This window comes from Musa acuminata, chromosome BXJ2-7 (assembly GCF_036884655.1).
Source record: "Musa acuminata AAA Group cultivar baxijiao chromosome BXJ2-7, Cavendish_Baxijiao_AAA, whole genome shotgun sequence".
Taxonomy (NCBI): domain Eukaryota; kingdom Viridiplantae; phylum Streptophyta; class Magnoliopsida; order Zingiberales; family Musaceae; genus Musa; species Musa acuminata.
This window is the reverse complement of record NC_088344.1, coordinates 31509220-31534752: the sequence shown is the minus strand read 5'-3', so window position 1 is coordinate 31534752 and position 25533 is coordinate 31509220. Positions and strand designations below refer to the sequence as shown.

At 35.6% G+C, this 25533-nt stretch overlaps 1 protein-coding gene and 1 pseudogene across 2 annotated transcripts; both read right to left on the bottom strand.

Moving 5' to 3' along the window:
- Positions 1 to 657: 657 nt before the first annotated feature.
- LOC135617581 (alpha-humulene synthase-like) lies at positions 658 to 20400 on the bottom strand. 2 transcript variants are annotated; one of them, XM_065117957.1, is made up of 4 exons: positions 19796 to 20400; positions 1323 to 1598; positions 868 to 1129; positions 658 to 791 (listed from the first exon to the last, which is right to left on the bottom strand). In XM_065117957.1, the coding sequence occupies exons 2-4, from the start codon at positions 1449 to 1451 to the stop codon at positions 715 to 717; spliced, it is 468 nt and encodes a 155-aa protein (XP_064974029.1). In that variant the 5' UTR covers positions 1452 to 1598; positions 19796 to 20400; the 3' UTR covers positions 658 to 714. The 2 variants fall into 2 exon arrangements, 1 of the variants encoding a protein (XP_064974029.1); XR_010488788.1 differs by lacking the exon at positions 19796 to 20400 and adding an exon at positions 13629 to 14377 and having other exon boundaries at positions 720 to 1598.
- A 1044-nt stretch (positions 20401 to 21444) lies between these two features.
- LOC135617580 (alpha-humulene synthase-like) lies at positions 21445 to 24928 on the bottom strand (annotated as a pseudogene).
- Positions 24929 to 25533: the final 605 nt, after the last annotated feature.

Genomic DNA, 25533 nt, shown 5'->3' with positions numbered 1-25533 from the left:
GATGAATTTGGATAGAAAATTTATTTTCCAAAGGATAAGAAAGATGCTTCCAAGGAGATTGAGTCAAAATCTTTCCTCCCAGTTAAATTTTAGGAGAATGGGAGGAATCTTTCTTTATTGAGAATGGTTTACGAAGGCTGATATGATTAGTAGAGAAAATACTTGGACATTAGGACAAGTATGCCATTAGAGAGGACAGACGTGTTAATAGCAGTCCAAAAGTTGGTGTACCAACAAGAAGCAAAAGAAGAGAGAATCTGTGTTTGACTTCATGCAAGTCATGGTTAATGATCCGGTGAATGGAGTTCCTCTCCTCCTTGAGGTTGAATGTTTTATGGTGGACAGAATTCCTCATCTCCTTGAGGTTGAATATTTTACGAAAATATTTGGAGTTGAGTAACGAAGTTCTGTTAAGAATTATGCCCTTATTACATAGTAAAGTGACTTTAGACCCTTCATGAGAGAGGAAAAGAGAGGCATCCTCGGCTTCAAGAGTAGTGATCTCTTGGGAGTTAGATTTTATAACGTTTTCCGCCTTGTTGTAATAATGATGTCAGCTATAGTTGCTCCACGATTATTTTGACACATGACAAAAAATTTTAATCTGACAGCACATGTTCTGATCAAAATATTATGGTTTGGCGACTAAAAAATAGAGTCATAACATTTTTTTGATGTCGGCGCTAAAATATTTCCATTCTTTGATCATCAAAACTATGTCTTTGATACGTGTAGATATAGTATTGCCAAGTTGGATTGAGTAAATGGTGCCAACAAAGTCCAAATTTTGTCTGTAAGACAAGGTAAAAACACAATTATCAGGACAAAACATACAAATCCAGCTACTGAAGGAAATGAACATGTTACCAGGGGAGACATAATATCCTTGTTGTCTCAGCAGTCCAAATCGGAGAGCAGGGTCGTAAAGACCATGGTCGTCAATATGGGCATCATAGATATGGTTTAACGCTTCACTTATTTCCTTCTCGAAGCAATAATCCAATCCAAGAAGCTGGATTGAATCGACCAAATTCATAGTTTGCAAGATGTCAGTAGGATCCTTGGACATGCTTCTTATCTGCTCCTTCAGTTCCGCAACTCTCTCTTTTATCGTTGTCTCACACTCCTCCTGCAATAGGCGAGAAAAGGGAGATTTTTCATGGTACTGAAACCGCAGGAAACCCCAACTATGTCGATGAAGGACCAGTTTAAGCATGAGTGCCATTTAGCTGGAGCTAAATTATCAACACCCCTCTTTCCAGGTGACCATCTTGCTGAAAACTGGAAACATCTTTGGCAAATAGGATGGCCGGGTTACATACCGATGTTGGAGTAACGGACTGACCATGTTGGATAAAGTAGTCGCCCCAAACGTTCGGACGATAGCTTACAGACTTGCGAACCATCAGCTCATCATCTGGAACAAGTGATTGCAGACTCAGACTCCCCATTCTTATTTTATGTCAAGACTAATTAAACATGCGAGGTGGCGGAGAGCCTGCTGCCTTGTGTTGGAATTTATGAGGGCACAACATCTTCGTCGGTCGAGGAGGAAGACAAATATGAGCCACGACTCTCCTCCACTTTGTGGAGATTACCTATTAAACCAAATTTCACACGACGCGAAAGAGTAAAGATATTATCATCATATATCTCTGCTCACAGTTCATACTATCAAAATTGAAGTCGGCTGTATCTGTTCTAACAAAAATAAATAGCAACTTCGTGGTTTTAGGGAAGCGACGCAAGGATTACAAATGTGTCAATTTGGTTTCCATAGCCACCGACGAAAGATATGAAGAAACGTTAGCGTTACAAATGCCAATTGGCTTTCATCTGTTGGGCTGATGGCCCATATTCAGCCCATGTGGGCTTTATCAGCCCACAGCCCACACCTCCTCTTAACCTAACCCTAATTAAGATTAGGGGGTGTGGTGGCTGCGTTTTAGAGGCAATTAAAGCTATAAAAAGGCAGCAACGAGGCAGATCTTTGCAGCCACGAGATTCCAAAGAGAAGAAGGAGAACAAGGCAGAAAAGGAAGAGAAAGAAAGGGAAGAAGACAAGGACAACGCAGAGAGACTATTCTCAATCATCTAGCAGTGTTCTCATCTCAGGTTAGATCAAATCTACAGTAGGCTCTTACTGTGATTACTTGGGAGTTTTAGATATTGTGGGCAGTGACGTGATCCTTGTATCCCAGTTATTCTCTTGTGGTTGTTGTTAGGGTTTTGGGTAAGAGATTGAGATTTGTACATTCATTGTTCTCATAGTGGATTATCTCTAATTTGTCCCGTGGTTTTTACCCTTCACATTGAAGGGGTTTTCCACGTATATCTTGGTGTTCTGTTTGATTGTGTTTCCATTTTATTCCGCTGCGTATTTTGGTCTTCTAGTATTTGTTCCTATACAAAGATTATTCCTGTTTATATCCCCATCAATTGGTATCAGAGCAGGGTTTTGGTGATTTAATTTTTGTATTTGAACATGGAGGCCAGTAATATTTCTCGCATGATTAGTTTGAATGGAAACAATTGGATGATATGGAAACCAAAAATGGAAGATCTCTTGTATTGCAAAGATTTGTATGGACCTTTGCAATGGGATAGTGCAAAACCTACAACTATGACAGATGATGAGTGGAAGAGGTTAGATTGAAAAACAATTGGGTTTATTAGACAATGGCTTGATGATAGTGTCTTTCACCATGTTTCTACTGAAATTTCTGCATATTCTCTTTGGAAAAAATTAGAAAGTCTCTATAAAAGAAAAACAGCTGGCAACAAAGCTTTTCTGATCAGAAAACTTATGAACCTAAAATATAGAGAGGGTGCTTCTATTGCTGAGCATTTGAATAAAATACAGAGTATTACTAACTAGTTATCCTCTATGAAAATGTCTCTTGATGATGAGTTGCAGGCATTGTTACTTCTCAGTTCATTACCAGAAAGTTGGGAGACACTGGTGGTTTCCCTTAGTAATTCTGCGCCAGATGGTATTGTCACTATGAGTCAAGTAACAAGCAGTTTATTGAATGAGGAGTTGAGAAGAAAAAGTTCGGCAACATCTCAGAATGATTCACAAGCACTTATCTCAGAGAACAGAGGAAGGTTAAAGTCCAGAAGCAGTTCACGTATGGGTATGAGCAAGTCAAGATCAAGAAAAGATATTGTTTGCTATAACTGTGGTGAGAAAGGACATTACAAGAACCAATGTAAGCAACCTAAGAAGAACAAGAAAAAGGGAAAAGAAGTGGAGTCTACAGAGTCAAAGGATAATACTACAGCTACAGTGCAGGGTGGTGATTATTTGATTTTGTCTCCTTCTGATGATATTTTTTCTTGTGTGTGTCAGGATCTTGAGTGGGTGATTGACACAGGTGCTTCTTATCATGCTACACCTCGGAGAGAGTGTTTTGCTACATACAGGTCTAGAAAATTTGGTGTTGTCAAGATGGGCAACTATGGCACAGCATACATCATTGGCATGGGTGATATCCATTTAAAGACCAACCTTGGCTGCAAGTTGGTCCTTAAGGATGTGAGGCATGTGGTTGACTTGAGGCTGAATTTAATTTCAGTTAGAAGACTAGATGATGAAGAGTATGAAAGCAGATTTCACAGAGGGCAATGGAAGCTCAGTAAGGGTTCTCTTGTTATAGCTAGTGGAAAGAAATATCATACTTTGTACAGGTTGCAGGCTAAAGCTTATGGTGAGCAGTTAAATGCTACAAAGAAAGACTTCAGTATGGAGTTATGGCATAGGCGATTGGGACACATGAGCGAGAAGGGGCTGCAAGCTCTTTCCAAGAGAGAGGTATTACCAGATCTCAGAGGTATACATCTGAACCCTTGTATTGATTGTTTGGCTGGTAAACAACATAGAGTTTCATTTGCTAGTGCTGCTTTGTCTAGAAAAATGCATGCCTTAGACCGTGTTTATACAGATGTATGTGGTCCTTTGAGGACAAAAACTCCTGGTGGATCTGTTGATGTTCTTGGTATAAGTGGTGCACTTTATTTTGTCACTTTTATAGATGATTTTTCCAGAAAAGTTTGGGCTTATGCTTTGAAGACCAAAGATCAGGTTATTAATGTCTTCAAAGAGTTTCATGCCAGGGTTGAAAGGGAGACAGAAAGGAAATTGAAATGCATAAGATCAGATAATGGTGGTGAGTATACGGGATTGTTTAATGACTATTGCAGGTCACATGGGATCCAACATGAGATGACAGTTCCTGGTACACCTCAATATAATGCAATTGCAGAGAGGATGAACCGCACCATCATGGAAAAGATCAGATGTATGCTTTCACATGCCAAGCTACCCAAAAGGTTTTGGGATGAGGCTTTGAGGACTGTAGTTGATGTGATCAACTTATCACCATGTACAGCCCTAGATGGTGATGTTGCAGAGCATGTATGGTCAGAGAAAGATATTTCCTACAGGCATTTGAGAGTATTTGGTTGTCGTGCATTTGCACATGTTCCAGATAATGAGAGGTCCAAGCTGGATGGTAAGTCTAAAGAATGTATTTTTCTTGGTTACTCACATGATCAGTTTGGTTACAGGCTTTGGGATCCAGAAAAGCAGAAGGTGTTCAGGAGCAGAGATGTGGTCTTCTTTGAGGATCAAACCTTTGAGGATTTGAAGAAGAAGGCACCAGCCAAGACTTCTGTAGAAGGATTAGCAGATTGTGACCCAGTTATTCCTCCAGTATATCAGGGTGATGGGGGAGATGTGCAGGAAAATAGTGTAGAGCCTGATGTTGATTTACCTGCAGGACATGTTGAGCAAGAAGAAGTATGAGAGCAAGTTCCCGCAGAACCTCAGTTGAGAAGATCTTCTAGACAACGTCAACCTTCTAGAAGATACTCTACAGATGAGTATGTGATGCTTACTGATGCAGGTGAACCAGAGAGTTACCAAGAAGCAATTGAGAGTGAGCAGAAAGAGAAGTGGTTAGTTGCTATGCAGGAAGAGATGGATGCTCTTCAGAAGAACCACACTTATGATTTGGTGCTGCTGCCAAATGGAATGAAGGCCTTGAAGAACAAGTGGGTTTTTAGGTTGAAGACTCAAGAATATTGTTCTCAACCAAAATACAAAGCTAGATTGGTTGTGAAAGACTTTGGTCAAAAGAAAGGAATTGACTTTGAAGAGATATTTTCTCCTGTTGTTAAAATGTCTTCTATTCGTGTTGCTCTTGGTATTGCTGCTAGCCAGGACTTGGAGGTTGAGCAGTTAGATGTGAAGACAGCTTTCCTTCATGGTGATTTGGAGGAGGAAATTTATATGGAGCAACCAAAAGGCTTCAAAGTCAAAGGTAAAGATAATTTTGTCTGCAAGTTGAAGAAGAGCTTGTATGGGCTAAAGCAAGCTCCAAGACAGTGGTATAGAAAGTTTGATTCATTTATGACAGAAAATGGATACAAAAGAACGGTTTCAGATCATTGTGTGTACATCAAATGGTTTGGTGAGGATTTTATTATTCTCTTAATTTATGTTGATGACATGCTTATTCTTGGGAAAGATATGTCTAAAATTGACAGGTTGAAGAAGGAATTGAGTGAGTCTTTTGCAATGAAGGACATGGGGCCAGCAAAGCAAATACTAGGCATGCAGATTTCTCGTGACAGGAAAAACAAGAAGATTTGGTTGTCATAGGAGAAATACATCGAGAAGGTATTGGAAAGATTCAGTATGAGCAATGCTAAGTCAGTTGGTTCTCCTTTTGTAGGTCACTTCAAGTTGTGCTCAAAACAGAGTCCGTCAAGTGATGAGGAGGAGAAAATGCAAAAGGTTCCTTATGCTTCAGCAGTTGGAAGTTTAATGTATGCAATGGTATGTACGAGGCCGGACATCACATTTGCAGTGGGTGTTACTAGCAGATTTCTTGCAAATCCAGGCAAAGATCACTGGGCAGTAGTGAAGTGGATTTTTAGATATCTCAGAGGGAGCTCTAAGGTTTGTTTAAGCTTTGGAGGTGGACCACTTGTGTTAACAGGTTACACAGATGCAGATATGGCAAGAGATATAGATACGAGGAAGTCTACTTCAGGTTATATACTTACTTTTGCAGGGGGAGCTGTGTCATGGCAATCCATGTTACAAAGGTGTATTGCTCTCTCCACCACAGAAGCAGAATATATTACTGCTACAGAGGTATGCAAAGAAATGTTATGGATGAAAGAATTCTTACAAGAATTAGGGCTGAAACAGGAAAATTATGTAGTGCATTGTGACAGCCAGAGTGCCATCCATTTGTGTAAGAACCCAATGTTTCATTCCAAGTCAAAGCATATAGATGTCAGATACCACTGGATTTGAAATGTATTTGAAGAGAAGCAGTTGCAGCTTCAGAAAATTCATACAGATGACAACGGAGCAGACATGTTGACGAAGACCTTACCAAAAGAAAGATAGGAGATATGCCGACAGTTGGCCGGTATGGCTTCACATTGAGGAGTCATGGGACAGCCTCCCTTATGGGCTGAAGGGGGAGGTTGTTGTGCTAATGGCCCATATTCAGCCCATGTGGGCTTTATCAGCCCACAGCCCACACCTCCTCTTAACCTAACCCTAATTAAGATTAGGGGGGTGTGGTGGCTGCGTTTTAGAGGCAGATTAAAGCTATAAAAAGGCAGCAACGAGGCAGATCTTTGCAGCCACGAGATTCCAAAGAGAAGAAGGAGAACAAGGCAGAAATTGAAGAGAAAGAAAGGGAAGAAGACAAGGACAACGCAGAGAGACTGTTCTCAATCATCTAGCAGTGTTCTCATCTCAGGTTAGATCAAATCTACAGTAGGCTCTTGCTGTGATTACTTGGGAGTTTTAGATATTGTGGGCAGTGACGTGATCCTTGTATCCCAGTTATTCTCTTGTGGTTGTTGCTAGGGTTTTGGGCAAGAGATTGAGATTTGTACATTCATTATTCTCATAGTGGATTATCTCTAATTTGCCCCGTGGTTTTTACCCTTCACATTGAAGGGGTTTTCCACGTATATCTTGGTGTTCTGTTTGATTGTGTTTCCATTTTATTCCGCTACGTATTTTGGTCTTCTAGTATTTGTTCCTATACAAAGGTTATTCCTGTTTATATCCCCATCATCATCATCATCGACGTAAGATATGAAGAGACGTAAGGATAAAAAATGTGTAGGTCTTTTTGTGTTTTGTTGCCTCGATCATCTTTTCTCATGTTGGCATTGATGTTATATAGGAGACGCATGTTACAAAAGATATGAAGAGACGTAAGCGTTACAAATGCCAATTGGTTTCCATGCATGGGCGCCATCGACATAAGATATGAAGAGACGCAAGGATTCCAAATGTGCAAGTCTTTTTGTGTTTTATTGCCTCTTGTGTCGCTCTCCGTTATTCATGTGTTTTATCTGCCACATCAATTGTTCCATATTCGGTTTGAGTGACTCATTGGCAACAAATCCGAATTGTGATGCCATGGTCCATTTGATGAGACTAGCACAAATCCGGCTTCGCCTGTGGCAGTAACTATGGGCATTTCAAAGGTTTAAGTTGGATGACAAAAGACTTGTACGCTCCTCAAGTCCTAATGTGGATTCGAATGTATGCTTCCTGATCAATCTGTACAAAGATGAAGATTAAGGTTGGATGGATTTCTCGACCTGATTGATGCTTTTGACACTCAAACCATTTACCTATAAGTATGGAGTAATCCTAGTGAATAGTCATTGACTTTGATTTCTTCTGATATGGAGGGCTTTTTATAATGGGTTTAACCCATGCTGAGCTGTCACACGTCGGAGTATGTATTGGAACAAATATTATCCCTATCACATAGCATGACCACAAGACGAGTGATTTGAACCATAAGATGCAGCTTTAGCGACTCTTAAATAGATAATGATATTTTGAATAATATTATTAGCAATCCTAGATACTTTCTGGGTCGATTATGGTTCTTCCAAGGGTATGCACATTCGGGATTGAGATAGGGATATTCTTTCTAGATATACTAGGTCTTGTGATTGATAACCTTTCTTATGAAATATACACTTCAAGCTCAACGGAGGCCAATATCTTTCCATCATTAATAGTATAGGAGATAAAATGGTTAGAACTAAATATGCTATGATTTATTCTTGGAATATTCAAAATTATTAAGGCAAAGCTAGAATCGAGTTTGTTTCTTCTTGCTCTTGAACATTTAAGAGGAGAGTGTTGAACTTGATAGGAAGAAGGGATAGAGTTATCTAATAGAGGAAAAGTAGGATAAGCTTCAATCTTCTATATTTCTCTCAAAAAAGCTCTTTACAAAAACTATATATATTTCATGACCTAACATATGGGGTTTATATAGTCCCAAAAATACATTACATTAATTATATTCAAAATGAATCATTCTCTTTCAAGAAACCTCTTAAGTACCAATAACTAATTTGACTTATCCTTCCATAGACATTTAATCTATTTTTTCTTCTTGATGTAATGAATCTTCCTCATGATGCAATGAACCTTTCTTTTGATAAAATTAATAACTTTATGATACTTGAACAAGTTTAATTTTAATATTCTCTCCCCTTAAACTTGTTCCATCTAACATGTCAAGTTTCTTTCAAAGTTGTTGAAATATTTCAAATTTGAGAGGTTTTATAAGCATATCGGTCACATGTTCACTTGTCATGATGTAGCTCCACTTCTTTGTTTTTGATATGATCTCTTATAAAATGAAATCTATATGCTTCGATCTTTCATGATAGACTGGATTCTTAGTTAAAGCAATAGCTGATTTGTTATCAATGTAAATCCTGGTTGACTTCTCCTATGGCATATGAAATTCTTGGAGTAATCTTCTTAGCTAGATTGCATGTCAAACACTAGAAGAAGTTTCTATATATTCTGCTTCACAACTTGATAGAGCAACGATTTATTGCTTTTTTGAAGACCAAGTGAATGTAGCTTCACCAAACTAAAATACAAATCTAGTTGTACTTTTTCGATCATCATAGCTTTTGGCCCAATCACTGTCACTATATCCAATGAGCTATAACCTTTTAAATGATGAATAGAACATTACATACTCAATTGTTTCTTTAATATATCACAAAATTCTTTTAACGACATTTAAATGAGATGTCTTAGGAACTTTCATATATCTACTTATTAAACCAACTCCAAAAAGTATATTAGGTCGAGTGCATATCAAATACTATAAACATCTAACTAGACTTTTATAATAAGTTGGATTATTGTATTTACCTTTACCTTCCTTGATTAACTTGGTGTCATATTCAATAGGTGTATCTGTAGGATGACAATCTTCCATAGAAAACTTCTTTAGAACCTCCTTTGCATAATTTTCTTGTGAGATAAAAATTTCTCTATTGTCTTGTATAACTTTAATACTGAAGAAATAAGTCATTAAGCTCAAGTTGATCATCTCAAACTCCTTTCTCATAGAGTACTTGAAGTCTTTAATCATGGAGCTACTATTGCCTATAAATATTAAATCATCTATATACAGACATAGAAACAAGTTATCTCTAGTAGAGTTAGATTTCGTATATAGAGCATGTTCACATGGACATTTAAAAAAATCATTTTGAATAAAATAAGTATCTATTTGAGAATTTCATGCTTGTGGGGCTTGTTTAAGCCCGTAAATGGCTCTCTTTAACGTGTATACTTTGTCTTCTTATTCATAAATAATAAAACTAGGGGGTCATTGAAAATATACCTCTTCTTCAAGAACTTCATTATGAAATACTGATTTGATATTTGTAAAATTTTTTATTTCATTTGAGCTACTAGAGAGATAAGTAATCTTACTATCTCCAATTGAGCAACTGGTGCAAATAAATCTTCATAGTCAACCCTATATTGTTGTTTGCATCCCTTTGCAACTAATCATGCCTTGTATTTCTTCATCTCTCCTTTTGCATTTCTTTTTGTTTTGAAGATCCACTTAACATCAATAGCCTGGTAGTCTTCTGAAAGTGTAGTAAGCTCCTATGTATTATTTTTTTTAATGGCACGAATCTCCTCATCCATAGCTTATCGCCATTTTTCTTCTCTATAAGCTTCTTCGAAGGTTAATGGATCATATCCTATAAAAAAATAAAATAAAGATAGTTCATCATTGTTAGTATCAATCATTCGAGTCACATCATATAGCTCCTGAATTGGTCTTATCCTTCTTATAATCGGACTTCTTGAATCATGTGACCTAGCTGATCTAGGTGATGATTCCGGCAAAGCCACTTTAGTGCTTGCTTGTATTATATCATCCTCTTCTGAAGTTATAGCTTTCTTATGTTACTCATCACTTTTCTAGTTCTAAATCTGTTATTTATCAAACTCAATATCTCTTGACATCACAACTTTATTTTGTTGGGAAATCTTGGAGACAAAATCACATGTGCAACAAAAGAATAAGAAAACAAAATCCCCAATTTCCCAAAAAGATGTTCGTCGTCGTGCGAAGAATGGCGTGTAAAATCCACGAAACTTAAAACTGCGTATAGAGTATATTATATTACCTAGGGAGATCGTATATCCTTGTGTCCTTGCAGATCTTTAGGAGAGGGTGAAGAAGGTCAAGCATCCTCCTCTCTAGTAGTGAGCCATATAGCAGGGCTGCGACGATACTTCTCAAAACTCTAGGCCTACTTTGAGGTGGAGAGGGGGAGGAGAATAGGAGAGGCAAGCAAAGGCTCAAGCCTTTGAGGCTCTGAATCCCTCCTATTTATAGAGGCCCGTTGTCAAAACCTAATGGATCCTCCCCTAGTGGGTATTAGATCTGCATCCAATTACCCAAGCCTTTTAGATTAGTGGATCTCTATCCAATAATTTATCATGGGCTCTTATTGGATCTCATCCATGGGATCTAATAATTCAGGGGCTTATTGGTATCCAATAAGACAAGGGCTCTAGCGGATATCTTATATCCGAACCTCTACTCATCGTAATGCCTGCCATATGTGTATGACCCTCTAGGCCCAATATCGAGCTAGCCGTGAGTCATATCTGTCAGAACTCCTTCTAACTTAGTGAATTATTATCTATGTAATAATTCACTCGACTCATCGACTACGGACGTACTAAGTCACTACGTTGTAGTCCCCATACAATACAGGGGAATCCAATCCATTGGACTTGTCTGTCCTCAATTACCGTGTACCTATAATCCCTCATCCATCTAATATCCCAGAGACAGTATATCGAGCATGGTGCTGTCAGACCCATACGGTTTCTACTCGAGTCTCGCTCTAATCAGATTCTCCTAGAGAACTCTCTCTCTCTCAACTCGAATGACCCTAGCCAGGGATTTGTCTGAGCAAGAACACATGGGATATTCCTCTCATGACACCGAGAGTGGATGATCCTCTATAGACACTCAATAGCCCTCGTATGGTTGACTGTCACTCCCAATGACCAGCTGTACTAGATCTGGGACAGCCAAACCTACAAGTCTGGTATCAAAGAGTGGAGCACTCATATAGGACATCCTTAATGTCTCAAGTCTAAGGACCAGATACACCATTAGGACTATGGAATTGTTGTCTAACAATAAGACATCATCAACCATCCAACATTCCATATGCGGATCAACCAGTGAACTCATTCTCCAATCAGCACTTGTACTGTATCCCTAGTGTCCCCACACGAGTAGCTATGAGACCAGCTACATCGATCATATGGATGGGTATACAGCACACCAGTCTGTCCGGTTATCACGATGTCCCTCTCGAGTAACCTATGATCGGGATTATTTATGATCTGTGTTTAAAGGTGAATCGATCTCATTATCATGATCTCATCACGATCCGATTCCCATTGCACAAATCCAAGGACATCACAATATATACATGCATATATGCAATAGTTAATGTAAAGTGATAAATGCCAAAATATAATAAGTAAAAAAGATTTTGTGTCAAGTCACACATACCATCACTCATGTGGTTGACTTGTTGGGTACTTATGACTAGCATATTTGTGATAGGATTATAGAGTTTGTAACCACTAGAATTCTATGGATAACCTAGAAAAATATATTTTTAACTTTTATCCTCTAATTTTGTTCTCTTTTCTTTTGGTGTCTTAGCAAATGCAATACTTTCAAAAATTCTATATGCATCGGACCATATTAAGGATAGTTCTATTTTTTTCTTTCTGAGACACCATTTTGTTGAGGTGCGTATAGCATGGTGAATTGATGTAAAATTTTATTATTTCCATAAAAATTTTAAAATTCATTTGATATATATTCATCACTCCTATTTGTTCTTAAATATTTAATCTTACAATAACTTTGTCTTTCAATCAAATCCTTAAATTCTTTGAATTTGCTTAAAACTTCTTTATTTTCTTTTAACATAAAAACTCAAGTTTTGCCACTATGATCATAATGAAGGTAAGAAAATATTTGCTTCCACTAAGTGATACTAGACTAATAGGGCTACAAATGTTTGAGTGCACCAGATCAAGTCGATGTCATGCTCTTTTTGTTCTTCTGACTTTGAAAGGCTTTCTTTCTTGCTTACCCATGACACATACTTCAGATAATTTTGATGGACAATCAATTCTTGATATTTTTATCACCATATTATACTTCTTTAGAAGTTTCAAACCCTCAAATTTTAAATTAGCATATCTAAGATGTCATAGTGTAGAAATATCCTCAATATCAATTTTCAAATAATTTGACTGATAAAAAATATATAAATGCAAAGGAAACATTCTATTCTTTACCATTTTCACATGTGATATGAATGTTTTACTCTTGTCATGAATTGAGAGAGCCATATCTTTCATCTCAATATCATAACTTTTTTCAAGTAATTGCCCCAAGCTTAGAATATTATTTTTCATATCAAGAACATAATAAACATCTAAAATGCATAATTCTTTGTTATTATTAAGTTCAAGGAGAATTTTACCTTTGCCTCTTACTAGTCATAGACCGATCCTCTTTCAAATTATCATAACTCATTAGCAAAACTTGATTTTCGTTCTTTTTTTCCTCAACGAAATTTGTCTTATCACCTTAATTGTTAAGATTATAATAATATTCATAAGAGTAATGTCCATACCTTTTGTAAACATAGCATTATATTTTAGGCCTTTTATAATTTCTACCACATCCACGGCCTCGACCGTGTCCTTGGCCATAACCTCGGCCTTTTTAGCTAAAATTTTCTCCACTATCTTCATTGTTTGGAGATTCTTGATTGGTATGATTTCTGACTCCTCTTCCTCTTTCTCTACGTCCTCTTCCTCATTGAGAATTTGATTCACCTTTGTTTTCATGAGTAATCTTAGTTTGTAGTGCTGCTCCATAGTTTTATCTTCTCCTCTTTTTGTAATCCTTTGTTCATGAACTTGAAGGGAACCAATAAGTTATTCTATCGACATTTTTTTCAAATCTTTAGATTCTTCAATTGCAATAGCAATAAAATCAAATTTTAGATCTAGAGATCTCATTATTTTTTCTATTACTCTATGACCACTTATTTGTTCACCATTTTGTCTCATTTGATGAATAATAGAAATGACTTTTGAGAAGTAATCAGAAATAGTTACAGAAGTACCTTGTTGTAATTTTTTAAAACTCAGCTCGTAAAACTTGCAGACGAAGTTACTTTACCTTATCAATACCACCAAATGCTTTTTGAAGCATTTCCCAAGCCTCCTTTGAAGTATTTGCTGGAGCAATGATCTCGAACATTGTATCATCACGTCCTTGGTAGATCGTGAACAAGGCAATTTTCTCATTCTTCCTTCTTTCTTTGAGTTGTTTTCTTCCTTCTACATTCGTTGTTCCTTCTTCTGCTGGATATGGTTCAACAAATCTATTTTCTACAAACTCACATACATCTTAGGAGCCTAGAAAAATCTTCATTTGGATGCACCATATGTCATATTTTTCTTTTGTCAATATGGGGATCTAGAGTTGAATGGTCCTTGAGGAAGAGACCATAGTTTAACTTATGCTCTGATACCAAATATTGAACTCGATAAGAGGAAGAGATAAAGTTATCAAATAGAGGAAGAGTAGAACATGTTTCAATCTTCTATATTTCTCTCAAAAAATCTCTTTACAGAAACTCTATATATTTCATGACCCAGCATATGAGGTTAAAATAGTTCCCAAAGATATATTACATTAATTATAATCAAAATGAATCATTTTCTTTCAAGAAACATTTCAAGTGCCAATAACCAATTTGACTTGTCCATAGACATTTAATTTATTTTTCCTCTTGATATAATGAATCTCCCTCATGATGCAATGAACCTTTCTTTTGATAAAATTAATCTCTTTATGATACTTGTGTAAGAAATCACTGAAACCAACTTGTGTTTCTAAATCATTATAATAGAAATATAATATAAACTGATGCGGAAACAAAATAGCGTACCTCCAGCCATTATCGCCAAGGATTTATGCAGAGGTTTCTTATTGAACTTTGGTACTTCTCGGCTCAGAACTCTCGCTTTAGATGGTGTAGGAAAGCCTTTCGCTTCAAAGAGATGATTGAGCCCAGGAACCAAAATTCTCATATATATATATATATATATATATATATGTTCTCCCATCAAGAACATTTATCATCACCAAATCATAACGTTCAAGAATTAATTCAAATTTGTAACGTTTGGACCATAATTAAGAATTTTAATGATATTAAATATTCAATTTAATAATAACGGTTTCATGCATAAAGAATAAAAATCTGAAATCATTTAAATCATAATAAATGAAGAAATTCATGATAATGAATTATGAATCATAATGAGAACAGTTATATTATTATTAAATTAAATATTTAATAATAAAAGTTACATTCTCCCACTTGGTCCTTACGTTTATCTTAATAATTTGAATTATTTTTTCTTGAACAACTTTCTTAAGAAATAAATACACGAATCATTGTGATAAGTCCTCTAAGAGTGAGTATTATCATCCATGTATCATGATGTATTTAGTTTCTTAATCTTTATATGGTAATATTACTTAATGAATAAACCTTATGTTTATTCTTGGTCCAGTAACAATATATTTTCTCAAAATAATGTGTACATGAATGAGAAAATTGCATAATATATAAGAGTTTCAATATCATTATAAAGTGGAACCAAGTCCCATTTTCTCTACATGATCCTTGAATTTCAGAGGTGGCATGCCTTTAGTCAAAGGATCAGCAATCATCAATTCAGTGCTAATATGCTCAATGACCACTTTCTTTTCCTTTACACGTTCTCTTATGACTAGATACTTAATGTCGATATGTTTACTTCGACTTCCACTTTTATTATTTTTAGCCATAAAGACAGTAGCTGAATTGTCACAGAAAATTCTTAATAGCTTAGAAATAGAATCCATGATTCTAAACCCAGAAATGAAACTCTTAATCCATACACCATGTGAAGTAGCCTCAAAATAGGAGACAAACTCAGCTTCCATGGTAGAAGTAGCAATCAAGATCTGCTTAGCGCTTCTCCAAGAAATAGCTCCACTAGCCATCATAAAAATATATCCTGATGTTGATTTACGAGAATCAACACAACCGGCGAAGTCTGAATCTGAGTAACCAATCACATCTAGATTGTCTGTATGTCTATACATAAGCATGTAATCTTTGGTTCCTTGTAGATACCTCATCACTTTCTTTGCAGCTCTCCAGTGGTCTATACCTGGATTACTCTGATATCGACCTAGCATCCCCACAATAAATGCAATATCAGGTCTAGTACAGACCTGTGCATACATAAGGCTTCCTACGACAAAAGCATATGAGATGTTTTTCATTGATTCCCTTTCAAAGTTGTTCTTTGGGCATTGGTTCAAATTGAACCTATCACCTTTCACAATGGAACACTTGGTGAACGATCCTTCATCCAAAATCTTTCTAAAAGTTTATCAATATAGATTTCTTGTGACAGACCTAAAATGCCTCGAGGTCTATCTCTATGGATCTTAATGCCAATGACTTAAGATGCTTCACCCATATCCTTCATGTCAAAATTTTTAGAAAGGAATTGTTTTACCTCATGCAGCAAACTCTTATCATTGGTTGCAAGCAAAATATCATCTACGTATAAAACAAAGAAACATATTTTACTCCCACTAACCTTCTGGTATATGCATTGATCCATGGGATTTTCAATAAATCCGAATGAAGAAATCACTTCATAAAATTTAAAATACCATTGGCGGGAGGCTTGTTTTAAGCCGTATATAGACTTCCTAAGCTTGCAAACCAACTGTTCACCAACACTAGAGGAGAAACCTTCAGGTTGTTTCATATAAACCTCTTCCTCTAGATCTCTATTTAGAAATGTCATTTTCACATCCATTTGTTGTAATTCAAGGTCAAAATGAGCAACTAATGCCAAAATTATACGTAGAGAATCTTTCTTAGATACAGAAGAAAATGTCTCCGTATAATCGATTCCCTCTTTTTGAGTAAATCCCTTTGCAACAAGTCTTGTCTTGTATCTCTCAATATTGCCTAACGAATCTTTCTTAGTTTTAAAGACTCATTTGCAACCAATAGTCTTTGCTTCATTAGGCAACTCTACAAGATCCCAAACTCCATTGCTCATCATGGAATTCATCTCTTCTTTCATGGCATCATGCCACAAATTTGACTCTTTGTAACTCATGGCTTGTGAAAATGTTTCAGGATAATTTTTGGCTCCAATATTATAATCAGATTCTTATAGATATACAACATAATCACTAGGAATTGCTGATCTTTTATTTCTAGTAGATCTTCTTAATGTTGTACCAATGGTTCCTTGAGGAACTTGTGGTTCAACTAGTTGTTCAAGAGCTTGTTGTAATTCATGAACTGCTTGATCTATTAGAATACTATCAACAACTTGTGGAATTTCAATAATTAGTTGTTCAGCACTAGTTTGTACTTGAGGAGTGCTATGAACTATAATCAATCTATCATTTGATGTGGAAGGTTGAGATTCTATATGATCATGTGCGGAAACTATGTTCTTGAAATGATCGCTCCCACTAATCACATCATCCTCAAGAAATTTAGCGTTTCTTGATTCCACAATCCTAGTTGTGTGAGATGGACAATAGAACCTGTAACCTTTGGACTTTTCGGCATATCCAATGAAATACCCACTAATAGTCCTCGGGTCCAGTTTCTTCTCTTGTGGATTATATATCCTGACTTCAGACGGACATCCCCAAATGCGCATATGTCACAAACTCGGTTTCCAACCTTTCCATAATTCAAATGGTGTCTTTTGGACAGCCTTGGTTAGAACTCGATTTAATATATACACAACCATCTTTAGTGCTTCAGTCCACAAGAACTTAAGAAGACTGGAGTTGCTAAGCATACTTCGCACCATGTCTAATAATGTTCGGTTTCTTCTTTCTGCAACACCATTCTGGTCTGGAGAACCAGGCATAGTGTATTGGGCAACAATCTCATGTTCTTGAAGAAACTTAGCAAAAGGACCAGGTGCTTGTCCATTTTCAATATATCTACCATAATATTCTCCACCCCTATCTGATCTCACAATTTTAATTTGTTTATCACATTGGTTCTCAACTTCAGCCTTAAAGACTTTGAAGGCATCCAATGCTTCATTTTTGTTATGAAGCAAATATATATACATATATCATGAGTAATCATCTATAAAGGAGATGAAGTATTTCTGATCATGTATGTCCATGTCTGGACAACATATATCAGTATGAATTATCTCTAATAAGTCTAAACTCCTATTAGCACCATTTTTAGACTTATTGGTCTGCTTTCCCTTTATACAGTCCACACAAGTCTTAAAATTAGTAAAATCAAGAGTACTAAGTACTTCATCTTTAACTAATCTCTTAATTCTCTCTATGGAGATATGTCCTAATCTCCGATGCCATAATATAGAGGAGTCCTCATTAATATTACACCTCTTAATGCCAGCATGAACATGCATTGAACTTTGAGTATTATCATTTTGTAATAAAATACGGTAAAGACCATCAGACAAAATATCATTCCCAACACAATCAAATTTATGTAATAAACGAAATGATATATCTTTAAAATTAAAGGAATACCCAAATGGTATGAGTTTGGAAACAGAAATTAAGTTTCGTGAGAAACTTGGTACATAAAAGGTTCTTTCTAATTTTAAAACAAAACCACTACTTAAAGTTAAAATGCATGTGCATACCCTGCAAAGAGTTTGCAATATGGATTGTTGATCCAGAGTCAATCTACCAGGTGTTAATATTAACATTGACCATATTAGATTCATAACATACATATGAGGTTGGTTTACCTTTCTTTTCAAGCCATTGTTGGAATTTCTTGCATTCCTTCTTTACGTGTCCCTTTCTTTTACAAAAGAAACACCTTACTTCTTTCTTGATATCAGCTTGGGGTGGTATTTTACATTTTCCCTACTGATGAGCTTTCTGATTGGCTTGATGTTTGTCAGTTTTGTTTTTCCCTCGAGTGGTTACTACTAATGCATTCTCACCCAATTCCATCATTAGCCTCTCTTCTTCTTGAACACACATGGTCATTAATTCATTGATTGACCATTTGTCCTCATGTGTATTGCATGAAATTTTAAAAGAGCTATATTGAGGTGGAAGGGTGTTCAGAATATAATACACCAAGAAGGATTCTGACATATTAACCTCAAGTTTCTTAAGTTGAGCCACAATATCTCGCATTTGCATTATGTGCTCACGCACAACCTTTATGTTGGTAAGTCTAAGAGATAAAAATTTCATAATAAGGGTACTTGCTAGTGCCTTATCCGAAGTGACGAATTGTTCATCAATAGCTTTTAGCAAGTCTCGAACATTTTCATGCTGGTCAACAGAACCACGTATGCCAGCAGTCATCTTAGTTTTGATAAATATCACGCTGAGCTGATTGGATCGCTCCCATCGCTCATATAATGTGATCTCAGTTGGAGTGCTGGTATTAGTGACTATAGGTGGTTCGTCTTTCCTGATAGCATAATCGATATCCATCCACCCTAAATGGAGGAGAACCCTCTCCTTCCATATCTTATAGTTATCACCATTAAGTTCAGGAATATTACATCGAATATCAGAGAAATTAACAGTTTGAGAAACTGCATAAAATCAAACATGCTTATGTCAAAATTTGAAGACATGCAAATAATATGAATCTCATGACATAAAAATTGCCTATGGGCTAAATTCTTAATTCAAATAGATTCATATAATCTTTATGATAAAACTATCAAATTATATTCCAATTCATAATCCCTGTCGGTAAATTATGAAAATAATCTAATATTTTATCCTGATTAATTATATTAAATATAATAAAAGATCCTGTGGGATAATAATTATTATATGAAATATAATCAGTTATGATGTCTAATTACTTATGTGATCCTTATTTTAACTTTATATATAATTTTAATTAATTAAGGATGCTGTGGCTAATTCTTAATTAATTAAGATTATTTGGATCACTAGACATTTTAAACATAAAAAATTTTGCTCATAAGCATAATTTAATATAACTAAATATGCATACATGAACATTTTACCAACTAAAATGTTGAAAATGATATTTCCTCATGATTTTTAATAAAATATATCAAGAAGTTTCCAAGAAGAAACCAAACTCAAATCATTTTTATGTCATAAAAAATGAAAACTCTTTCGTATCAAGGCAGAGGTCAAAAGGCTCTGATACCAAATGTAAGAAATCACTAAAACCAACTTGTGTTTCTAAATCATTATAATAGAAACATAATATAAACTGATGCGGAAACAAAATAGCGTACCTCCAGCCATTGTCACCAAGAATTTCTGCAGAGGTTTCTTCTTGAACTTTGGTACTTCTTAGCTCAGAACTCTCGCTTTAGATGGTGTAGGAAAGCATTTCGCTTCAAAGAGATGATTGAGCCCAGGGACCAAAATTCTCATATATATATAGATGTTCTCCCATCAAGAACATTTATCATCACCAAATCATAACGTTCAAGAATTAATTCAAATTTGTAACGTTTGGACCATAATTAAGAACTTTAATGATATTAAATATTTAATTTAATAATAACGGTTTCATGCATAAAGAATAAAAAACTAAAATCATTTAAATCATAATAAATGAAGAAATTCATGATAATAAATTATGAATCATAATGAGAACAGTTATATTATTATTAAATTAAATATTTAATAATAAAAGTTACAACTTGAACAAATTTAAATCCAAAAGAGAGTTCACTAATTTTTTTGGTGATACTTCTATATATCACATGATGTTTTCAAAGATAACTATATTTTAGATTATCGTATTCCATTTAAGCTGCTTTCAGCAATATACATGCTAGTGATAGATCTTTGGTGGTTCTAATCTCATTGTTAATCCATATATCACATGATCATTTTTAGTTTTAGAAGCTAAATAATTAGAGGGCTTGTTCTGCTAAGTCTGCCTATCATTTTCTTGCTTCTCAGTTGGGATGGTTGGATCCTAACGTGGACTAGTTGTATTGTTTGTGGAAGCTTCCCGTGTTGCCTTTGTTGGAAACTTTTGCACCGCCACCTCTCGTTGATCATCTCAACTAAGAGTGTGCAGTAATGCTACTACTTGTCCCTTTTGTCAATCTAAAGCGGAAACCATTAATCAATTCTTTCTGTGCGTCTTTCCTATTAAATTATGGCAACTCTTTAAATCTTAACTAGATATTCAATTTTTAATGAGCGGGTGCAGTGTCCCAATTCTGGTGGTCAAACCTTGTGGGTTCTAAATGATATTGGTCTTTGGTGAATATGTTGGGCTACGAATGATCTTGTTTTCAACCTCATTGCTTGTTCTGTTTACAAGATTTTTCATAAGATAGTAGAATTTGTTCTCTCTAATGACAAGGCCAAATCTTCTGATAGCATGGTGCATGAATTATGTCCAACATATGACATCACTAACTTATCCAAAATGTAGCTTGAATATATATGTTTCCGAATTGTAATCATCCCAAACTTAACTAAGAAGTATCTTGATATCTGATGTAGGCATCTATAAAACCCAACCTCACCATCCCTACACTCTATTTAGCATAGCAGCTTCAAGAGCCTTTCTTAAGTTGGCAAGACTGAAAAGAGTGAAAATTGCAAATAGCTAATATAATTTTGTAACATATACCAGCAACTTGCAAATTGCTTTGAACTACTGTTAAGCAAAGATTTCTGTTTTCCATAGATAATACTGGCTTGAGCTTCCCAGGGCTTACATATATTTCATTCATTTACAAAGGCTTACATATATTTCAGAATAAAGGATTCATAAAAGAAGCAAGCATAGTACAATACACATTCATTTACAAAGACTTACATATATTTCAGAATAAAGGATTCATAGAAGAAGCAAGCATAGTACAATACACGTTCACTTACAAAGGCTTACATATATTTCAGAATAAAGGATTCATAGAAGAAGCAAGCATAGTACAATACACATTCACTTACAAAGGCTTACATATATTTCAGAATAAAGGATTCATAGAAGAAGCAAGCATAGTACAGTACATGTTCATTTACAAAGGCTTACATATATTTCAGAATAAAGGGTTCATAGAAGAAACAATCATCGTCATACAATCAAAGTGGAACAGGATGTACAAGTAACAAAGAGATATATTCCTTCGTTTTCGTAGAGGAGTTGGTGTATCCATCGATGTACTTATATATATTTTCAGTCATTCGTGAAAAATTAACAATCCTTTGAAGTAAAGCAACGGGGAATGCAGTTTGATTAAGGCACTCTTCGTTTATATCCTTCCATGCATCGTCAACTAGAACTTGGAGCTTCTTACATGCCACATGCATATTTGTTCCGTATTCTTTCATGTAGCATTGGACTGTGGAGGCAACATGTTCCCTAGTTTGTTCCAACTATAAATTTCATGAAAAAAGAGGATTAATGATCTACAAACTGAATTCTAAGGGATCCTTTCAGGATTTACATGTTCATTATATTAAAACAAATTGATAGGCTATTATCAATAATAAGGTGTAGATGAAAGGAATTTGAGAATCTACTGATGTGGAAGCTTACGAACAGGAGTTTTGTTATTTATACTAGATTTCTTAATATAAAATCATTTAAGGAGCTCAGCAAAACTTTGATAATGCAATTGAATGACACAAAAAATGCTTTTGAGGAGATAAATAGAAGGAATATTGAAGACAACTTTGGAGATTACCTATTAAACCTCAATTATGGTCCATCTCATCTAATTGGAGAATGTATGTTATTTTCTTTTTCTTTTTTTTTGTGTTAGCATATTTCTACTAGGATAGAAATCAGTGCATAATTTACTATGAAAAATGTTTATATGATATAAAACACAGGAGATTATATTATGACCATACCTCATGTGAAGTAATGTCATTCATGATCGACAAATTATTGCAGAAGCTTGGACAATCTTTGGGAAACTAGTAATCCATTGAAATGCCTCCTTAGTTGCTATTTCTCTCATTCCAACGAAAGAAGCACATTCGAGCATAGGATATCCTGAACTGATGAGGGAAACATGTAGATGTTCTTCCAAAGTTGGTACGTAATGTTGATCTCTCCATTTGGATTCCTCAAAATAAGCTTCAGATAATTCTTTCGTCTGTACCCAAGTAAAACAAAACCATTCCTTAATGTTTGTAATGCATGAGTAGCGTCTACAAGTGGGACAATCTAAGTTCAATACTGTCGCATCTGAAATGCTTATTCTTTGTATTGGCCAATAGTGGATTCATTTATTGCTTATGTAATGCTAATTAATAAAAGTGAAAATAAGAAGAACCTTACAATCTCATCACTCACCGCTTCCTTCAGATAGGTTATGCGATATTTCTCATCGGAAGCCAATAAATCTTCAAACTCTTCAAAGTTGTGGATTAGCTTTAGATAATAATCCTTCATGTACTCTGGTAATTGATGAACAACCTTCGCATCCCACCTGCATATGTATTAGTTTCACCATCTTTAGAAAAATAGAACGTAAACATACATGTTATTTTGCTATACACAATAACTAAAACTATTATGCGATATTTTATTTTCTTATGTGATATTATCAGTGGCACCTTTTGTTATCATCTATTAAGCCATGATAGTAAAAGGTAATCTGTCCATCGATATAAGATTTACGGACCTTTGAATTGCCTCAGTTAGTCGTTGACTCTCCTCCAATGTGCTATAGACATCATATATGTCGTCCAGAATTGAAGTAAGGACAATCACCTTGGTCGCTATCACTCGTGCACGAGAATAGTAGGGTTCAAAGTATACCCCCAGCATCCAGAAATAGCATTCCACCAATCTATCTCGAGCAAAACTGAGATTTTTTGAGGAGACTAAATCATTCCACCACCTTCAAGTCGTTCACAAATCAAAACGGCATTACATATCAATTAAAAGTTTGATGGGAGGAGGAACCAAGCTCGGCAATTAGCCTTCACTTGTTTACATTTGCAACTTGATTGTATCTTTTTTTCTTTATGAAAATCCAGAAGAAATATAGCTCCAGGGAATTCAAAAGTGAGGAAGAGCTTACTTGGTAATGTTCTTAAGTTCCTCGCGATGAAGAGATTGCAGCAAATTGAAGTCCAACTTTGCAAGCTCCAGGATGGCATCATCTCGTGTGACATCCTCTTGGTATATAGATATGTATTCTCTTGCCAAGAGCCTTCTCATTCTCCTACAGAGAGGTGTCTCGAGGTCAAGAGACACTTGCGTTGTTAATGGTGGTTTAAGATCAGCTAATGCAGACACTAGGTAATTCCTCGTAAAAGAGATGGCTTCATCAAGAATGATCTCCCCATGAGTCCCAAGATAGGCTGCGTTGTACAAGCTTAACAGTCCTTTCACATCACTCCCCAAGGTAGACATGAAACTCCCTCCCTCATCTTTGAACTTGTTAAAGACAACTACAGAAATACATAAGATTTTCTGTTTTGAGAAAAAAACAAACAGTCATATTATCAAAATTAATTTACCGTTTTAAGTGATTACGTGATAATCAATACAATGACTTTTGTGTGTGATTTTTACGTCTATTTTACCGGAGAAAATATTTTTGGTACTGCCAACGTCTATGAGTGAATTAAAAAAAGATGATTAAAGAAGATCGTATTGTTTTGGAATTAATATATATATATATATATATATATGTATATATATATATATGTATTTATATATATGTATATACTTATATATACATATATATACATATATGTATGTATATGTATATATTTATATATATATATATGTATATATATATATATATATATAGATATATATATATATATATATATATATATATAGAGAGAGAGAGAGAGAGAGAGAGAGAGAGAGAGAGAGAGAGAGAGAGAGAGAGAGAACAAAGTACATCTTTATAATATAGTTGTTATAGGAGATCAAAACGTTTTGAGAAGTGTGATGTCACTCATGTACAGAGAAGAAATTATGCAGCAAAATGACCAGCTAATATTGTTAGAAGCCATCGGATTGATTGTTCAGTGACTTCTTTTTTGATGGGCTGATTAAGTTGTCTTCTTAAAACAAAACTCCTCCATCATTTCTAAAATACAAATTAAATTACTTTTGCAAACATAATTATAGATAAAACATACAAATACATCTACTCCAAGGAAACGTAAGAGCATATTACCAGGGGTCACATGATACCCTTGTTGTCTCAGCAGTCGAAACCGGAGAGCAGTCTCGTAGAGACCATGACAGTTCAAATCGGCATCATGGACTCGTTTTAATGATTCACTTATTTCTTTCTCGAAGTGATAACTCAATCCAAGAAGCTGGATAGAATCGACCAACTCCATAGTTTGCAAGATGTCGGTAGTGTCCTTGAACATGCTTCTTACCTGCTCCATCAGTTCTGCAGCTCTCTCTTGCATCCTTGCATCGCACTCCTGCATCCTCCATAGCAATTAATTGTTCAACCAACAAAACCGCAAGAAAGTAGGAAGCGCACATTTTTCATGTTAATGAAACATTAACACCATTCGTTCTCGGAGAGTTTCTTGCCTAAAACTTAGAACATATGTGAGATATATGTGTATATACATGCCTGTGTACTGGGGGAGGACTGGGCCTGTAAGATAAAGTAATCACCCCAAACGGTGGGATGGTAGCTTGCAGACTTGCGAATCACCACTTCATCACCTGGAACGCGTGGCTGCGAAATCACGTTCTCCATTCTGATCTAGATGCAAGTGATGAGAGGATGGCGAGAGCCTGCAGCCTCGTGTAGCAATTTATAGAGTCTTGAATCTGGTTTGGTTTCGTAAGTGTCACGTTTTATGAGAAAGAAGATAACGAATGGGCCATCAGGGACTGTACGCTCCTTTTTGATTGGCTTATGTTTTAGCTTATCCATCATCTTTAATTGACGTCCTATGATTAGTTTTGCTTCTAATAATATAGGTAAAAGACGAGATATAATTAGTTTTGCATCCATCACCCTTGCTCTCACTCTCGTAATAGAAACTATAAATCATG

Coding starts and splice junctions, on each gene's coding strand:
- LOC135617581 (XM_065117957.1), bottom strand. CDS start 1,451: ATGGGGAGTCTGAGTCTGCAATCACTTGTTCCAGATGATGAGCTGATG. Junction 1,130..1,322: donor AGTCCGTTACTCCAACATCG/GTATGTAACCCG, acceptor CGCCTATTGCAG/GAGGAGTGTGAGACAACGAT. Junction 792..867: donor AGGATATTATGTCTCCCCTG/GTAACATGTTCA, acceptor CTTGTCTTACAG/ACAAAATTTGGACTTTGTTG.